At 49.6% G+C, this 16,977-nt stretch overlaps 7 protein-coding genes across 7 annotated transcripts; 2 read left to right on the forward strand and 5 right to left on the reverse strand.

The window, feature by feature from the left end:
* Positions 1–205: 205 nt before the first annotated feature.
* Positions 206–3,675, forward strand: UREG_02481 (uncharacterized protein; the record flags this gene model as incomplete). The annotated part of the gene is made up of 2 exons (XM_002542919.1): positions 206–3,426; positions 3,651–3,675. The coding sequence occupies 2 exons, from the start codon at positions 206–208 to the stop codon at positions 3,673–3,675; spliced, it is 3,246 nt and encodes a 1,081-aa protein (XP_002542965.1).
* Positions 3,676–4,467: 792 nt separating this feature from the next.
* On the reverse strand, positions 4,468–6,131 carry UREG_02482 (phospho-2-dehydro-3-deoxyheptonate aldolase; the record flags this gene model as incomplete). Its single annotated transcript, XM_002542920.1, has 5 exons — positions 4,468–5,563; positions 5,620–5,671; positions 5,728–5,884; positions 5,941–6,050; positions 6,107–6,131. The coding sequence occupies 5 exons, from the start codon at positions 6,129–6,131 to the stop codon at positions 4,468–4,470; spliced, it is 1,440 nt and encodes a 479-aa protein (XP_002542966.1).
* Positions 6,132–6,968: 837 nt separating this feature from the next.
* On the forward strand, positions 6,969–7,578 carry UREG_02483 (uncharacterized protein; the record flags this gene model as incomplete). Its single annotated transcript, XM_002542921.1, has 2 exons — positions 6,969–7,355; positions 7,465–7,578. 2 exons carry the CDS (start codon positions 6,969–6,971, stop codon positions 7,576–7,578), a joined length of 501 nt encoding a protein of 166 aa, XP_002542967.1.
* A 392-nt stretch (positions 7,579–7,970) lies between these two features.
* UREG_02484 (uncharacterized protein) lies at positions 7,971–9,797 on the reverse strand (the record flags this gene model as incomplete). Its single annotated transcript, XM_002542922.1, has 3 exons — positions 7,971–8,732; positions 8,896–9,175; positions 9,253–9,797. The coding sequence occupies 3 exons, from the start codon at positions 9,795–9,797 to the stop codon at positions 7,971–7,973; spliced, it is 1,587 nt and encodes a 528-aa protein (XP_002542968.1).
* A 577-nt stretch (positions 9,798–10,374) lies between these two features.
* UREG_02485 (uncharacterized protein) lies at positions 10,375–12,861 on the reverse strand (the record flags this gene model as incomplete). Its single annotated transcript, XM_002542923.1, has 2 exons — positions 10,375–11,125; positions 11,186–12,861. 2 exons carry the CDS (start codon positions 12,859–12,861, stop codon positions 10,375–10,377), a joined length of 2,427 nt encoding a protein of 808 aa, XP_002542969.1.
* A 1,274-nt stretch (positions 12,862–14,135) lies between these two features.
* Positions 14,136–14,826, reverse strand: UREG_02486 (uncharacterized protein; the record flags this gene model as incomplete). The annotated part of the gene is made up of 2 exons (XM_002542924.1): positions 14,136–14,486; positions 14,581–14,826. 2 exons carry the CDS (start codon positions 14,824–14,826, stop codon positions 14,136–14,138), a joined length of 597 nt encoding a protein of 198 aa, XP_002542970.1.
* A 694-nt stretch (positions 14,827–15,520) lies between these two features.
* On the reverse strand, positions 15,521–16,885 carry UREG_02487 (uncharacterized protein; the record flags this gene model as incomplete). Its single annotated transcript, XM_002542925.1, has 1 exon — positions 15,521–16,885. The coding sequence occupies one exon, from the start codon at positions 16,883–16,885 to the stop codon at positions 15,521–15,523; it is 1,365 nt and encodes a 454-aa protein (XP_002542971.1).
* Between the last annotated feature and the right edge of the window lie 92 nt (positions 16,886–16,977).

Consider the following 16,977-nt stretch of genomic DNA (forward strand, 5'->3'; position numbering starts at 1 on the left):
CCATGCTGGTCTGTGTTAGTCCTTTTTGGATTTGGCTGCATATTTCTATTTATGAACGTCACTTCAAAGCTATCTTTTATTGATTGTCAGCTTCTAATGTGATCGGAAGCCAACGAATCAGGCTTCGGATCATCTGGGACAGCTCCCATACGCCGTCGAATTGCACCCCTTGAGAAACCTCTAACACGGAATAGAAATCGACGATATGGCTCGACGGGCACCAGACATCGTGGCCCCCGCCTCCCCTCCTCAGCGGGTGACTCGAGCGAGAACGCGAACTATTGCTGGGAAGGACAACGCCAACAAAGAGGCCAGCACGCCCGCGCCGGCTTCGACTACAGCAACTGCAGGGCCAAAAAGAGGAAGACCAAGGAAGAATATAGCTACGGCAGAAATACCTTCGACAGCGGCCCCTAGAACGAAAGCTGCAACTAATGCAGTGTCTTCGCAAACAAGCGGCCCGAAACGGCGAGGGCCGAAGCAGAAGATTGCCCAAGTGTCAGACGAAAATGATTCCAGCGATGATGAGGTGGATGTTGTTACTGTCCGTACCACGGCGAAGTCGAGGTCGACGAAGGCGTCGGCAGGCCCGAAAACGGCAGCTTCACGGACAGAGAGGAGGGCTGTTCGGTCCGTAAAAGGCGAACAGGAACCTGCAGACGATGATAGTGATGACGATGATGATGAACTTGCACAACCTGAACAATCGAAAACAAAAGCGGTACGGTCGAGGAGCGCAACGGTAGCGAGTGTTCGTACAAGCAAAGCACCGACCTCCGGAACCGAAATCAAAACCGGTACGCGCCGTGGGAGAAAGGGTAGTGCGGCTGCTACCGTTGTCCCAGCTCGTTCGAAGCAAATATCTATTCCGTCTGCTATGGCAAGGAAACCTGACGCCGCCATAACATACACAGCTTCGGCGAAGAACAAGGCGTCGAGTAGCGCTCCCAAGAAAAAGGTTACCTTTCTCGATATGGCCGAAAATTCAGACAAAGAAAATCAGCCCTTGACCACTCCAGTAGCTGACAACCAAAAAGTTAAGGCTGGAACTGGCCTGAAGGCAAAACCTGTGCGTAGGCCAGTCACGCCTGTATATCACGACGAGGAGCAAGTTCCTAAAGCTCAGTCAAAGAAAGAGCCTTTGTCGCCCAAGAAATCGAACCAGGTTATCAGACCTAGCGCTTCAAATAGCCCCGGTGACGCTGTTGACACTGCTGATCGGGTGGAAATAGATGTTACATTGAAAACGCCTCAAACATCACCGATCAAAGTTCCCAATTTGCGCCAGTCTTTGGCCTCTCCGGCAAAGAAGATAGATTTCGGCGCCTCAAGGAGGCTAACAGCGCCCGGATCTGGCGAAAATTGTCCGAGAGCAGAAAGCGGAGATGTCATGTCGACTGAAAAGGAGGCCTTCTCTCTCAAGGACTCAACTATTATGTCCACTCCTGCTCGCCGATTGCCTCCATCACCCTTTAAAGATTCCATGAAGATATCACCGATGAAGGCACCGATCAAATTTGACCTAGCTGTTAAACCCCAACAGTGTTTGCCTTCCAGCACGAAAACTTCTCCATTGAAAGAATCTGCCATAAAAGCTAGAGCTGTGCCATTCCCTCTGCAATGGCCAGGTGCGCCCTCTCAGTCGCCAGTGAAGGAGAGGTCGCTACTGCAAACCCCAGCGAGGCGATTGATGTCGCCCTCTAAAAATTTCCTATCCTCCTCGAAAGGCCAACATCATGAGCTTAATGCAAAAGGCTTCGAACAGCATGCTGTCTCCAGTCTCGGCCCCGAAGAAACACCTTTTGAGAGGTTAGAGCCTATTCATCGCGAATCAAGTCCTATCGTAGAAGACATGGAGTACGATGTGCTGGCGGATGAAGATCAACAAATGTCCAACAGTACAAAACCGGATGAACCCCCATCATCACCGGAACAAAGGGGGCAAGCAATGGAGCATGTTTCTCTTCAACCTGTTGCTGAATTCTCCCCACAATTGGAGGATCCATTTGTCAACGCAGGAGCTTTATCACCCATCAATACACCTGTACGCCCATATGAAATCACAAGCGCAAGTTCGAGCATTAATTCTATTCGAAATATCTCTTGGGTCCCTCCTCCTGCCCCATCTCCTCCAGTCTTTACAGCCCCATATCCCCCGCAGTTCAGTTACCGCGATGATCTATCCGATGGAGACTCTGACAATGAATCAATGATGGCAGTGAGCCCTAGCAAAAGCCCCTCCAGGAGAATGTCGATCAGGCTGGTGAATGAAAATGACGATTTCGATGCAAGCAAACAAACGAAGGCAGATTCGGATTTTGGCTTCACTCCTTTGGTAAATAAACTAAGTCAGTGGAATCCTGATAACGAAGAGAGGAAGTATCCGCGACGCAGAGGCATCTTTTCAATGGCTCCTGGAGATCAGATTACTGCTAGGACAAGTCGCCGTTCATCGACGATCAGACAGTCGCGAGACCGACTTTCTCTCATACCCAGGAGCTCATCTGTGGTCCACGAAGCTGGGGAACTGTCATTTGATGACAACACTATTATTCATGAACCTGAAGACCTTGATGCAAGCGATGTCATTCCAAATGACGAGGGCCACTTTACTATTCTGGAAGACTGTGAGGAAAATACGATTGCATCCTTATCTGCGAATAAAATGGATCTTGTCGAGGACACTCCGGAACATTTGCAAAACTGCGTAGTAGATGAAAATGCCACTCCGCAGGAACATATTGTCACGATCAATGAGGCGGTGTTTGCAAAAGTCCAACAGGACGAACCTCAGCCGCAGAATCCACTCACGGTGCTCCCAATGTCCGTCACGCCTGTCAGGTCAGGACCGCGATATCCACGCACGGTCCATACTGTTTCTAAGGTCCCTTTGAAAAGTGAAGATGGATCTCTCAAGATTCCAAGAAAGAGAACACGCTCTTTTTCAGCCGGGTCTAATTCGTCTCCGCCTACCAGCCCAACCGCTACCAGAAGCAAAACCCTCCCTTCACCGCGCAAAGCTAGGAGTCCGCTAAAGCCTTTCATCCCTCTTCAAGAAGAACATGGCAGCCCTCTTACCCACCAACTCCCTCAAAGACCAAAACAGCCATCGCGTTCTTCTGCTTCAAGTCCGGTCAAATCACCACGGAAACAACCGGCAGGTCATGATACAATCCTTCAAGGAGCGGTTGTGTATACGGACGTGCATACGAAAGAAGGGGCTGACGCAAGTGGTATATTTGTTGAATTATTGACCCAAATGGGTGCTCGATGTGTAAAATCATGGAATTGGAACCCAAGAACTAGCCTATCGCCAGTTGACGGGGCTGAGCCGAAGGAAATAAAGATCGGTATTACCCATGTCATCTTCAAAGATGGAGGGATACGAACTTTGGAGAAGGTTAGAGAAGCCAACGGCGTTGTGAAGTGCGTCGGAGTCAACTGGGTTCTCGAGTATGCATTGTCCTATCATCGGTTTGGCGTATTGTTGCTAATTTGGTCTCACTGTAGCTGCGAACGATCCAATAAATGGCTTGACGAAGCGGAGTACGCTGTTGATGTCAGTATGATCCCGCGCGGTGGACAAAAACGGAGGAAGAGTATGGAGCCGAGAGCATTAGGCAATTTGAACGGAACCCTTGTACCACTAGACTCTTCCACTTCATCTTCGGGTAGCCGTTCTAGTGTCGACCCAGAAACCATTGAGGAGTTTATGAGGCTCTCCCCAACCCCTACTCCACAGTCTTCAAGGGGCAGTTCCGTGGAGTCGGAGTACAACGACGCTGAAGATACGTTTTCGACCCCTAAACCTAAGCGCCAACCCCGTCCATCGATCTCTTCTAAACCACCACCGGCAACCCCTGGATATAATTATGATTACGATTACGACCCTGCAACGGGTATGTCACCGACAACGCCGTACTATTTGTCTCAGGGAGCAAAATTGATCCAACAAACTTGTCCATCAAAGCAGTCACGCCAAGGATTGTTTCCTATGAAAGGGACTGTTGAAGCTATGGATAACTCCTTGAAAATCAGACTTGATGCGGCTAGGAGAAAGAGTCTGATTTGGAAGCCCAAAATTGGAAGTCCTCTGGGTAAGCACCTGTGAATAGGAAACCGGATAGAAGTCCAGTTAGTGTTGGGAAGCTGTGTTTTGTGCTTGTTTGGCTGTACGTAGGATGACCTTGTGGCGGCGTTTTTGGAAGGTCAATATCTACCCCGTTCATTTGAATCGGCATTCTACTTCAAGGTGCCGGAATGTACTATTATTCTTTGGATAATTGGGCGGCGAACTTTGGTTATAATGTTGGCTGATAATCGGGAAATACATTTTTTGCTCTACCAAATCTTTCTCTATAAACAGATGGGGAAGATATGCAGATTTTAAATGCATGAAGCCGAACCCGAGAACACTGATAAAGAGAAACCCAGATCAAAGAATGACGGTGTGAATGTACTTTTTAACTAAATAGCATTTGTGACTGGTTCCTCCAACTCTTCTCGATAGAAGCCCGCAACTAGGAAGGCCAGTTCCAAGGCTTGCTTTTCATTCAGTCTGGGATCGCAGAATGTCTCGTACCGCTCACTCAGCCCGTCCTCGGTCAAACCCGCTGCTCCGCCAACACACTCTGTTACAGCTTCGCCGGTCAATTCAAGATGCATACCACCCAGATAGGAACCCAGAGAGCGATGAATCTCCAGCGCTTGTTTCAGCTCTGAAAGAATATCTGTAAAGCGCCGGGTTTTCACTCCGGATGGAGTAGCACGCGTGTTTCCGTGCATCGGATCGCACTGCCAGACGGGTACGTGGCCCGAGGCTTGCACGGCTTTGATATGCGCCGGTAAGTACTCGGCGATTTTGGACGCACCGTAGCGGGAGATCAGGGTGACTTTGCCGATTTCCCGATCTGGATTGACGACGTTGAGGAGCGAGACGAGCTCATCGGGCTGCATGGTCGGGCCGATTTTGATCCCGATGGGATTGCATATGCCGCGGAAGAATTCGACATGTGCGCCGTCGAGCTGGCGGGTGCGGTCGCCGATCCAGAGAAAGTGCGCTGACGTTGCGTAGTATCCGCTTGGTGCTGGTTTGGGGTGCACTTTGAGGAGTTGCGGTGTGTCTTTGTTGTCTTGGGTGGGAAGGGCCTTGAGGGGATGCTTCAAGAGTCTGGTTAGGGATTGCTCGTATTCGAGCATAAGGCCCTCGTGGCTGACGTAGAAGTCTACGGTTTCGATTCCGCGGTCAGTGTCGAGGCCAACTGTTTGCATGAATCGGAGGGAGTCGGTGACCCGGGAGACGATCCGTTCATAATCCTCTTTGATTGAAGGGGTTGCGACGTGTCCAAGGCCCCAGTCCAGCGGGGAATGGAGGTCCGCAAAACCGGACGATAATGTGCTGCGCGCATAATTGAGCGTTGCAGCGGAATGGAAATAGGCTGATACCAGTCTGGATGGATCGGGTTTGCGAGATTCTGGAGTGGCATCAAAGCCATTGACATTATCACCACGGAAAGCTGGCATTGTCACACCATTCACCGTTTCAAGCGGGCTTGATCGTGGCCTGGCAAATATCAGCAACCTGGACTGGCTTATAGCAAGATGTGAAGTTTTCCTTACTTCGCAAATTGACCGGCAATCCGTGCGATTCGAATAACTGGCTTGTTGGCTCCTGTGCGGATGATTTTAGCCATGACCTTCCCATTGCAGGTACCCGCAGCGACAAACCCCAGATCAGAATCAAGCTCATCTGCAGAAGCAGCTTGATTTTGGCTTCAATCATATCCTGATTGCAGTAATCGAATAGCTCCGCACAGTCACCCCCTTGAAGCACAAACGCTCTCCCGAGCGCTACATTCTTCAGACTGTTTTTGAGATTGACAACCTATTTACAGGTTAGCAAGCCATACAAACCAAGTAAGCTAGATTATAGTACTGTACCTCGTACGGAGTGACTAGTGGTGGTAATCTCTGCAGTTTCTGGAGCGCATGTTGGAACGCTTCCTTGTCCTCATACGCAACCTCTTGCTTTATTGGTTTTGATACCCAGGCTGGGAGAAAAGCCACAGTTAGCAATGAGTGCGACAAGGCAAGATGACATTCTTACATGATGGAGTCCAGTTATTGTCCATTTTGTATGTTCCGTGGCGGAGATTTTATAGCCCCGCGGGCAAATCCAAGACGCAGAAAAAAAGAACCCGATGAAATTGATCCCCAGGAAATCGGCGACTGGTTCGGAATATTCTCTACTCACGGATAAAGTAAAGAAACGCTCAAAGAATCGTTTGTTTCGCAGGTCAAAAGTCGCACCAAGTTATTATCATCAATGACTCACCCCGCGAGAAGCGTTGATATTCGAAATTATGCGACGGAATATTCAAACCTTTTTCCCGCTTTCAACTGAACCCCTGCTCTTGTCTCCGCCGGAGTATTTGGACGTTTATTTTTTTTCCGACTGGGAGCTTCAGTCAAAATTCGAAGCGGCGCAAAGTTTGATGGTGGCAAGGAAGACTTTTGAGGGTCGAGTTGCGATCCTCAACTATCAACCATTTATTCTCAAATATATGGCATTTTCAAGCTCATTTACTTCTACTTTCTTCAGGCAAATCCTTGGGAAATGTAACTATGTATGAAATTGGGAGTTTTTGATCATGGCCGGCTGCAACTGGTAACAAGGGGCCGGAAGCGGCCATCCCATGCGCTTTGCACGCCCTTTATCTTACATATCAGTTACCTGGTTCCGTTTATAGCTTAATACAACGCCGAGAGCGCTTCTACTCGTTTTCCGCTTCATCAACTCCTAGAATTGCTCGTCGAGCTGCGATGCTACAGGCTATGGCGGGCAAGCCCTTCGGGGCGGATCAACATTTGACCTCCATCCTCTCAATCAACAGTCGCAGACGACAAGCTCGCAAGCAACACTTCTCCAGATCACACTGCACAGTCACGATTGAGCTAACTTGACCACAATGGCGGAGCCTATATCTACTTCCTCGCAAGAAGCCAAGGCTGAGACCGCTTCAACCGCCGACGACCTCCCCGCCAACGCTGAGGACCGCGCTGCCGCCGTCGCCCTCTCCTCTCTCAAATCTACCACCGCTGCTGCAACAGATGACGCCGACGTGCAGCAGGGCACTTCTCTCCCGTCAAAGGCAGATCAAGAGGCGCTGGGAAAGGCGATGAATCGCTTGGAAGCCCTTGCAAGTGCGGCCGGTAAGGCGGCGAGTAGCGACGCTGCGGGGCAAGCGGCCACCGGTGCTGGGAAGAAAGAGCCTAGCGCTCCTGAAAAGAAGGGAGAGGAGAAAGCTATCAAGAAGCCTGCAATAAAGATCAAGGTGGACGATGTCAGCCTACTGGTGAGTAATTTGACACGCTCGCCCTTACACTTGATGAAATCTTCGGTTACCTTGAATCATTTGTGACATGCGAGGCTTTGCTTAACTGCGAAATCCCGGAAATACGCAGGTCGAACAACTGGATCTTACCAAACCCAAAGCCATTGAGCTGCTAAAGGCACATGAAGGCGATACTACCAAGGTGATACGTGCGTTTATACTTCCCCCAACCTCTGCTGGGTGAAACGCGCCGATCTATGTTCGTCTGAGAGGATCTTTGGAGGAACCCCTGTTGCTTTCTTTCGTTTACATGCCAGATGGACGCAAAGGGACTTGTCGAAATACAACTGTGCGCTGGAGCAGTAGAACAGAACCAACAATCCGCCCCTTCGAGTCGCACTATTATCAAATGGTTCATTTTTATGTCCGCTTTCTAGCCAAAACAAGACGGATATATCATAGATAAAAACAGCCTTATCAAAAAATACCCCCCAAGGCGACCAGCTTCGCTTTTTCTTCTGGACTGGTGCGAGATCTATGTATGTGCCTACAGACTTTGCCAAATATGTACAGTTCGTTTAGGCCAAACATCACACAAATCAATACTCCATCTCCTGACATTCATATTGCTAATTATTACCCTCGAGATTCCTCATCACCACCCGCACGGATGTCTCTTGTGCTATTTTCTTTCTCCTCCATAGTTCCTTCAAAAATGGTCCAAGTCAGAACCCAACCCAGTGTGGCCTCGGTTGCCAAAGCCCACCAAATCGCTCCCACAATGTTGTTCTTCAGTCCCAGCCCGAGCCCCCATCCAGCAATCAAAGGACCCAAAGCCCTGGCACCGCTTGCAACGCTCTGTGCCACACCGTGGACGGTGGCCAATACACTGGGGTCAGATACAGCATTATTAACCAAAATGACAGTGGCTGGAAGAGAGAACGTCCTTGAGATCACCTGCAAAAATATTACAGCCGACAACGCCGGCCAGATAACGTATGGTTGATCTGGTAGCAGGACAAGGAAGGGTGCTAAGGAGTACGCCAGCGGAGAAAATGGTAGAATATTCTGAACGACGATAGTGTTCCTTAGACGGAACTGCCCATCGAGATACACGAATATCTGGAAACGGTAGCCCAATGATCCCAATTTATGGCCGTTGCTAACCCAACGCGAGAACTCGGCATCCCAAACCGCCCCAAAGTGAAAAATGCCTTTGCGGCTGCCTGGGGCTCGAGGTGTGGGGAGAAACAGAAAACAGAGGGCGTTGAAAGCGCTCGTGTGTAGTGCAAGCATAAAATGTGTGACAAGAGTGAGAAAAACATTTCGAGTCCAGACTTTACGGGTTGGAGGACGCCTGCGACGGAGGCCATTTGTCCGGTTTGCGCTGGGGCTCGCCTGTAGGTCAATGGAATCAGCTCCCCTGCCTTCAGATGTCCCGTCAAGCGGTTGATAGCTGTAAGACGGGGAACGACGCTTCGCGATGGTGTTCCACAATTGGCGACCCCAGTCTGCACGATGCTTGACTGTCTCATGAGTCTACACGAAAAGGTTAGTTTACTTCGATCTCTTCTCCGTCGGTGGAGGTCCGTACTTCATCTAAACCTAGGAACACTGCAACGGTGCCAATGAACATGAACAGTGCGCTGACGAAATTAGGCAACGCGTAGGGCCATCGTTGCATCCACCACACGCCGTCTTTACCGCCCATCAGCGATCCCGGGCCGAACAAGGTCGGGTAGGTTTTGACTGGATCTGCCAGAATACCCCCAAGAATCGGGCCAACGATGATACCGACATTGAAGCACATTGGCAGAATAAGGAACGCTCGTGATTGGTACCTAACATACGCCCATTAGATTGTACCGTTCGAAATGCCGCCCAAAAGGCATGTTTGGCGAAAGCCTATCACGCTTACTTTTTTCCTTGAATGATCTCCGCGATCATCGTCCGCATCACTCCTACATTACTATTCAACGCGCCACCAAGTGTCCGGAAAACCACAGCCGTCGCAAAGGATCTGGATAGCCCAAACCCAATCGACGCTATGCCTGCTCCCAGCAACCCGATCAACAGCACCCGTTTCCTACCGAAGAATTCCGTGTCCGCAAGCCTGCCCCATATGACCCCCGTGACAAACTGCGCAGCAGTAAAGCATCCTTGCAACACGCCTGCTTGCGCAGATACAGTGGAGTCCGGGAGGGACGGATCGAACGATCGGACCTGGTGGAACACGTATGCCTGAAGAGACGTCTGCGCTAGGGGCTCTGCTAGACGAGCGATTGTGAGGATGGTTAGCTGGCCCTTCCTGGGCAGAGAGCGCCACGAGACTGGTTCTTCGCTGGGTGTTTCTGCGGTATTGAGGGTGTTGGTTTCACCCGCTTCATCGTACGAGTAGCGACGTCTACGGTTGGAGGGGGGGAATGGAGGGTCTAGTGGACGATGTGGTGTCGGAGGACTCATCGCGTTGGCATTTGTGGTTTTGGGGGCATCGTCAACTTCCGCTCCCGGGCCGCCATCTGGTAGGTTAATGGCATTTGATGGTTGGCTGTGACGATAGTCATCGGTCATCCGCCGTTGGTCATTGCCGTTGCTGTGTGGGCTGTTATCCTCATCGTCAAATGCTGTAGTGACGGTGTTGTCTGATTCAGCGCGCAATCCCATTCAAATGGCGGTAAAAAAGGATGAAAGTTATTGCCAAGCCTGGAAGCTTTGGATTGTGCCGACTGCCGAAACGCACAACCAGTCGGGAGGTCTCCAAAGTAGATGAAGTACTGAATTCCCAGAATTTGGGAAATGGGCTTTTTCTTCGCAAAGTGCTAGGCCAAGTGCTGGGATAATAACAGCACAAACATCATGATTTGAATATCGTTGCGACGAGCCAGCATTTAGCGTGACGGGTTGAGATATGCCGCTTTTGCCGCGATGACGGAATTGTTTGCGTCCAAGTCAGGCTGAATCCTAGGCTGTGGTAACCGGCAGTGGAGGAAAACTGGAGCTCATAACATTGAGTATAGCATTGTTGCAAGACAAAGTCCGTTTATCTAGGAAGTATAGAAAAGCTCAAAACATTGTACCCGGAGATTTTAACCTCAACATTGGGATATTGCGTCCTGTTGTAGCTGACAGATTGTTCTATTTTCTCCTTCGGCCACAAAGTGATATAATTATCCGACCAGTAGACTGGAGTGACAATCTCGCCCGTGCTTTGATCTACCAGGTTAAATCGCACAAAGAATGCAGGAAAACCAGTCTCATTCTCTAGCCAAAGTTGACCTGTGCCTGCTTCAAATCCCGCCCTAATAGCGGTGCGAGACAGGTTTTCAAGGCTAGTGAAGTCAGAGTACTTTGACACGGGAGTATGGTACCAGCTGGAATCACCCCAATCAAGAGTATCGTCTTCCCTTGCCAACCAGTAGACGTTGCGGCTAAGTATTGCACCTGAATCAGCTTGTATTAGTAGAAGCCTCATAAACGCAACATCTTTAAGCTCATTCCTCTCAGGCACTCCGGTCACCCGTTTCGCAGAGTTTGGCATTGTATCTGTCTGAATCTCTTTGTGTGAAAGGTTTGTGCCGTTAACGTCAATAAGATCCAAAATTATGGTTCTTTTGCCTTGTCCTGTGAGTGAGTGGTTGATAAGATAGACAGACGATTCATGGTAGTTGTATGAAACGTGCTCTGGCCGAGTGCCGACTCTAGCTCCGTAATAGGAAGCAGACTTGTGCAGGTAGTAGTCGAAAAGCTGCCAATGGAGACTTGGCCAGGCGCCGTTTAACATCCAGTAGATGCTTTCACGAGAAGTCAGTATTCACGCAAAGAAGAAGGAGTCACCTATGAAGAGAACATACAGGCCTGTCGAACGATTTTCTGCACTTTTAGCAGCAGCAAATCCTTCGAATTCGGAGCGAGTAGCTTCATAATCCATGATTTGTGCTTTAAGCAAGTAGTCATCAATATTTTTCGGTTTACCATATCGAGCATATAGAGCGTTATTATAGATGGTGCGGTTTTGGAATTGAGAGCCAGCTTTGGACATATGGAATAAATTTTGATTTGGTTTGGTCCATAGATCTTCCAAATCATCTTTCGAAAGGAATTTCGTCAGACTTTCAAGTTCAGGTGTACCGACTCCAGGACCTAGCTCCGACCCAAATCCAAAGGCAGCACCAAGCTGACCTCCATACCAGTAGTTCGGAGGTACCCAGTCATAAGGGCCGGCCATTTTCATGCCAGAGGGACCGAGAAGCTTTGGGAATCCGCGCTTAGCCGCCGAGGATATGATAGGATTAGGCCAATCCATGCGTTTCATTGCATCAACATAGATTTTAGTTGCTCTATCGTCAGGCCAAAAGTCCGAGCCAACAAGAAATGCCAAAATGCTTGGATGATTTTGCATCATGGCAGCCTCATGGAGCATTGAGACATTCGCTGTGTAATAATCTTCATCCTTCCAAACCTCACCGAAGCCCTCGTTATTGTAGGTCCATCCTTCCCATTTGTTGCAACATTCCCAGCCTGCCATGATCATCATGCCCATTCGATCAGCGATCTCGTAAAGTTCCGGATGTTCAAGTTTCCCTTCAAGACGAACAGTGTTAAGGCCCATATCCAGCATGTATTGGAACTGAGTTTCGAGCTTATTGGCGTCGAATCGCAAGAATATGTCCGAAGTGTAGCCAGCGCCCATGACAAGAAAATATTGTCCATTCACTTTGAATTCCAGAGCATCATTTGAATTGACATGAGATGCAACATGCCGAATACCGAACTTGCGTTCTTCCGCAACATCCGAGATTTTGTCCCCAACCTTCACTTGAAGCTTGACGCTATACAGCGGTTGCTCACCCCAGAGTGCAGGCCACCAAATCTTCGGATGGTCAATATCAATAATGATCGATATCGTTTTCTTTTCATTCGGGTCAAGATAAAAGGGTTCGACCAACGGTATCTTTCTCCCCCCGTCTTCCTCGGCCACGGAACCTATTATCTGCCCGCGCACTTTCTCAGGCTGATGATTCTGTACCTCCACCTTGACAGTAACTTTAACGAATTTTACCCCGGGATGCACAAAATTGGTGACGATGCGAGGTGAACAAATCGACACCGGCCCAGTCTGCAAAAACTCAACGTTTCTCCAGATGCCAGTTCCGTTATCTGGCGGATACGGGTTCCAATCAATAAATCCGGCAGCCAAGTCCCGGAGGTAATTCGTTTGGTGAGCGCGGATAAGTAGACAATTGGGCCCTGTTTTCACATGGTTCGTCACATCATATTTCCAACCACCGTATGCTCCGATTTGGGTGTCCTTGGACGCGACGAGTTCTCCATTGAGGTAAATGTCCGCCCGGGACGAAATTCCATTCGTCTGTAAAAAGTAATGTTGGTCATCGGTCGGTTCCAGGGAGAATTCCTCCCTATACAGCCACGGCGTATCAAATGATCGGTAGTCGACAGAGGTGATCAAGTTATCAGAGTAGAATAGCTTTGACTCGTTGTAAACACCAGCCTGGATCAGCCCACCCATGACAGTTGCTCGCGGGCCAATGCGGTACCAGGAATCAACGCGAGTCCTGGGAATAGACAGGTTAATAATATCACTGGACGCATCTCTCTCTGACTGGAGATGCCATCCAGGGATGATACTTCTATCACCAGGCTTGGATACGATCGGCCTATCATGTCGCGGAGACGCTACATGATGCGATCGAACTATCGCAACCAGTGCGAGAAAGATAATAGTGAAATGTTCCATTGAATCAGGTCAGTTTAAAGCTGGGACTGTTGGCTCCATTTGTCCACTCATGGCGGGATGAGACTTATTAATCTCATGGGAAATAGCTACGGGCACCTGCAGGGCTGTAGTACAGCAGCGCGTCGGCTCCGCCTTCAGCGTGACAATCGTAGTAACCATCATTCCGTTGGTCATGGGGATTCAACATGTGTTGAAGTTGAGTCGTGATGATGTGCGATGTGAGATTGAATTTAGAAAATACCTTGGAAAATATACGGCCATTCAAGTCCTATAAATACAACGCTAGTAAATGACTATGAAGTTCTATTGGTTGAAATAAAAGATCCCTGCTCCACTCAACGTAACGAGCTTGGTAAGATTTACGCGTGAGACCTACAGGTGGAATTGCGAATATCAAAACAGCAAACAGGGGCAGATGAGACATGCCACGACTTGTGAGGCTCCCCAGTAATGGGTGGATTGTAGTGGAGATGCAGGATTGTTTCTGAAGCCAGCCCTGGATATCCGGCATTACCCCTGCCGGATGTGTTGCTCTTAGGGAACAGCCGCTGGCATAGTTGAATGCATGTAACTGCAGTACATACATACATAAACTACTATACGCGGGGCTGGAAGGATGGGTCTCTTTACAACTTGCACTCGATAGTTTGTCCTCCCTCCCATGTCTCACCGGGCTCAAGGGTCTGCCAGCCGACCACAGAACCGGCTTCGACGCAAATCATATTCTTGTACGCATCGTCGGGAGCGAAATCAGCCATTCCCTTGGCTTTCTCAATCCACGGATTCCACAAGACGATATCATTCAAGGATTCACGAGTAATCGACAAGATTGGCTTCGCAGAGTCTGTTCCGATGATTATTGGCACGCTAGGGTCAAGTGATTGGTAAACACGATCAACCTCTCCCTCAATTGAGATTGCAGAGGACGATTCTGTAAAAGTCTCTGCATTTCGCAGTTTGTCCACGTAGGTTTTCGACTGAAGGTTCTGAACGCGGGTCCTGGATATGTCCTGTTCGAAATATAACATTAGGATTTTTGAAGGAGTCTACAGATGGGGATTCCGTAGATGCGCAATCATTCCGTACCTCAACCCTAAATATGAATGCAGCAACGTCTGGAATTCGAACGACTTCGACCCCTTGTTCTGAACCTGCAACGACGTTTCCAAGCTTCGTTTGCTCAATGTGACACTGTAAACCAGCCCAAATTCGTATGCCCAGTCATTTTTAAATTTATCAGTCAACATGGAGTTCGAGAGCCCAAAGTCAAGCTTGACGCTAGCTCCACTCTCCGATTCGGATGTAGACTTCCCGAGAAATTCCCAGAACGAGTTCCGAACAAATCCATGTTGGGGCAGGGCAGATGTGGCATGATTCTTCGGCGGAGGCCCAAAAACCTAGTTATCAGAGAGCAATCCGAGCCCCGGAGTCAGCTTGTCTAGTTATCAACGTGTGGCTCGAAAAAATAACTAGGGAAGCGGTTCAGCATACAGGGAAAACCAGCGGAATTCCACCACGAATAGGTTTCGATCCATCCAAAACGGCCTTTTCGCTCAGGAACAGCAGCTCATGGCCATTGGCAAGCTTCCACGAGGTGACTGTGGCCCCAAAGAGGTTCACTACCACCGATTCCCCGGACGGCAGCGAGGCCACCACATTGCCGTCGGCGACGGTGACGGAGGGCTGAGGAAGGGAGGAAGTGACTGGGATCGCGGCAGGCTTGTTTGAGCGGTCCATGGTCGGTTGGATTTGTTGTCAGTCGAGATTGACGGGTTGAAAAGAGCAGAGACACACCTCGACTGCCAACGAGGTCTCGGCTGGAGGGGTTCAATCGTCCTGCGACTCGCGTTTGGGGCCAAAGGGGGAATGACATAATAAAAGCCCCTGTGCGGCGCGGGGACCCGGCCGGTCTGTTTGATTGGCGGGAGCGGGTTATTAATAGCTCATTTTAGTGCGGGGTAGGCCGTAACCGTTGAGTCCAGAGCATCTCTTGTCCGACAGGCGAACGGGAGCTTGAGAACGGGTGGTCACACTTCTATCCGTCCCTGCGACTTCAGGGATGGGGAGGTAGCCTCACAGAGATGAACACTTGGAAGTCAACTTCAATTCTTGAGAGGCCTCTGCACAACTCAAGTTCACCAACAGACCGCAGCTTGCTGTCTGTCAAAATAACATTTCTACTTATTTCCCTCTCCATGCACTGGCACAATGGCATATGTAAACATGTGAGTACAAACTTCGTCATTCCCTATTTACACCATACAAATGCATTGCGTTATACAAAGCCGATACAGAGTGAAAGCCTCATAGCATGCCTGGGGCTTCATACTATCTCAGAAGGATGACCAGCAAAGGTGTCCTAATAAAAAGCTCCGAAAGCCATAATAGCTAAAATACAAAAAGTCTCCGTAAAAGCAAACGTCCGAAATCATCACGTATTAGTATGCCTTTTTACAGCTTCGTGGGCTTCAACCTTGATATCGAACATAACATCATCTATTTCGCGCAAAAGAGAGCGGTCAAAGGAGACTCCTCGGATGGATTCGAGGACCGATCTGAGAGATCCTAAAATAGACTCGTTGAAAGGTTCTGGCCCATACTTGTTGTAAACGTCGCCGGTTGCTATAGTGTCTCGCTGGCTCTCGTGTGCTTCACCACAGTCATTCAGCTCAGTGTGCTGAGCAGTGGTATCATGTTCCCCCTTCGAAACGTCGTCAGCATTCTCTACACTTTTGCTGTCACATGCTGTATCCATCTCTTCCGCTGGCAGCTTCCCGCGAAGTCGTTGTGACCTCCTTTGAGCACATGCTTGTGAACTAGACACACTTGCTTTGGTAGATCTCGACTGGCTCTTCGGTTCGGATGGTCTTCGCAGCCTGCGATCATTCGGTTGTGATTCTGGCGACTCCCCGTAGTGAATGAGACTTGGTGATTCTCGCATGGGTACCTTATCCCTTGGATCAACAAATTTCATACGCTCCGGACTTGCAACCCTGCTGCTGTCCATCGAAGCGATTGAATTGCGAGTAGCTCGCTTTCCCCGTTCTTTCGGAGTAGAGTCGACATTGCCTCGTTTTCGCTTCTTGCTGCCTGTGCTCGCCGGTCGTGGTGTTTGTTTATTCTGAGTGTAGTCTAAATCAATAGAAAGTTCCAAATCCTGTTCCAGCTGAGAAGCGATTTGCTGTTCTAGCAGGTCGCTGAAAGAATCGGGAATAAGATCCACGTCTGATCTACCGTTCGCAAGACGCTCCCCCGCCTCGTGAAAAGCGGGCGAGGGTAGTCTCTCAGTGGTGGCCTGGTTTGGGGATTCGGTCTCTTCAGAAGATAGTGGTTGTGGCTCAACCATGGGCATAAATGAAGGACTTTGGACGCTTGTATCGTCTTGCTTACAGACGGAAGTTGGCATTCTCGACCTGGCATCGTCTTCGAATGGGGCAGGGCACGCAGTTGGCAAGCCCTCGTCAGCTGTTCCTTCTGCGGATTTCGGGCTTTTCTGCGCCTTACGCTTGTGAGGCTTTGAGAGTGCCGTGGTGGGATCGATTTCGGGAGAAGAACTCCACTCGAAGTCAGGCGGCAATGTTGAGAAAGAAAATCCAGTCAATTCATGCCCGCTTTGCTCTTTTGATCCAGGAGTTGGGGAAGAAAAAGTGAAATCGTCGTCGTTCGCGGCAGATTCTGCGGCAATCACGGGCGTAAGAGGTTCACTGGTGAGATGATCCGCCTCGGGGTCAATCCTTTTCGCCATTGGGTCAGGATTCCGGGGAGATTTGGATGCGGGAGAAGGCTTGGGGAACATTGCGGTGTTGTCCTGACGCTGCCTTTCCCGAACATCTTTCTGGCGCTCTGTGAGGAGTTGTGTCTCAGGCGCTCCATTGGACGTAGGGGAGA

Source organism: Uncinocarpus reesii, genomic scaffold (genome assembly GCF_000003515.1).
Source record: "Uncinocarpus reesii 1704 scaffold_1 genomic scaffold, whole genome shotgun sequence".
Classification (NCBI taxonomy): domain Eukaryota; kingdom Fungi; phylum Ascomycota; class Eurotiomycetes; order Onygenales; family Onygenaceae; genus Uncinocarpus; species Uncinocarpus reesii.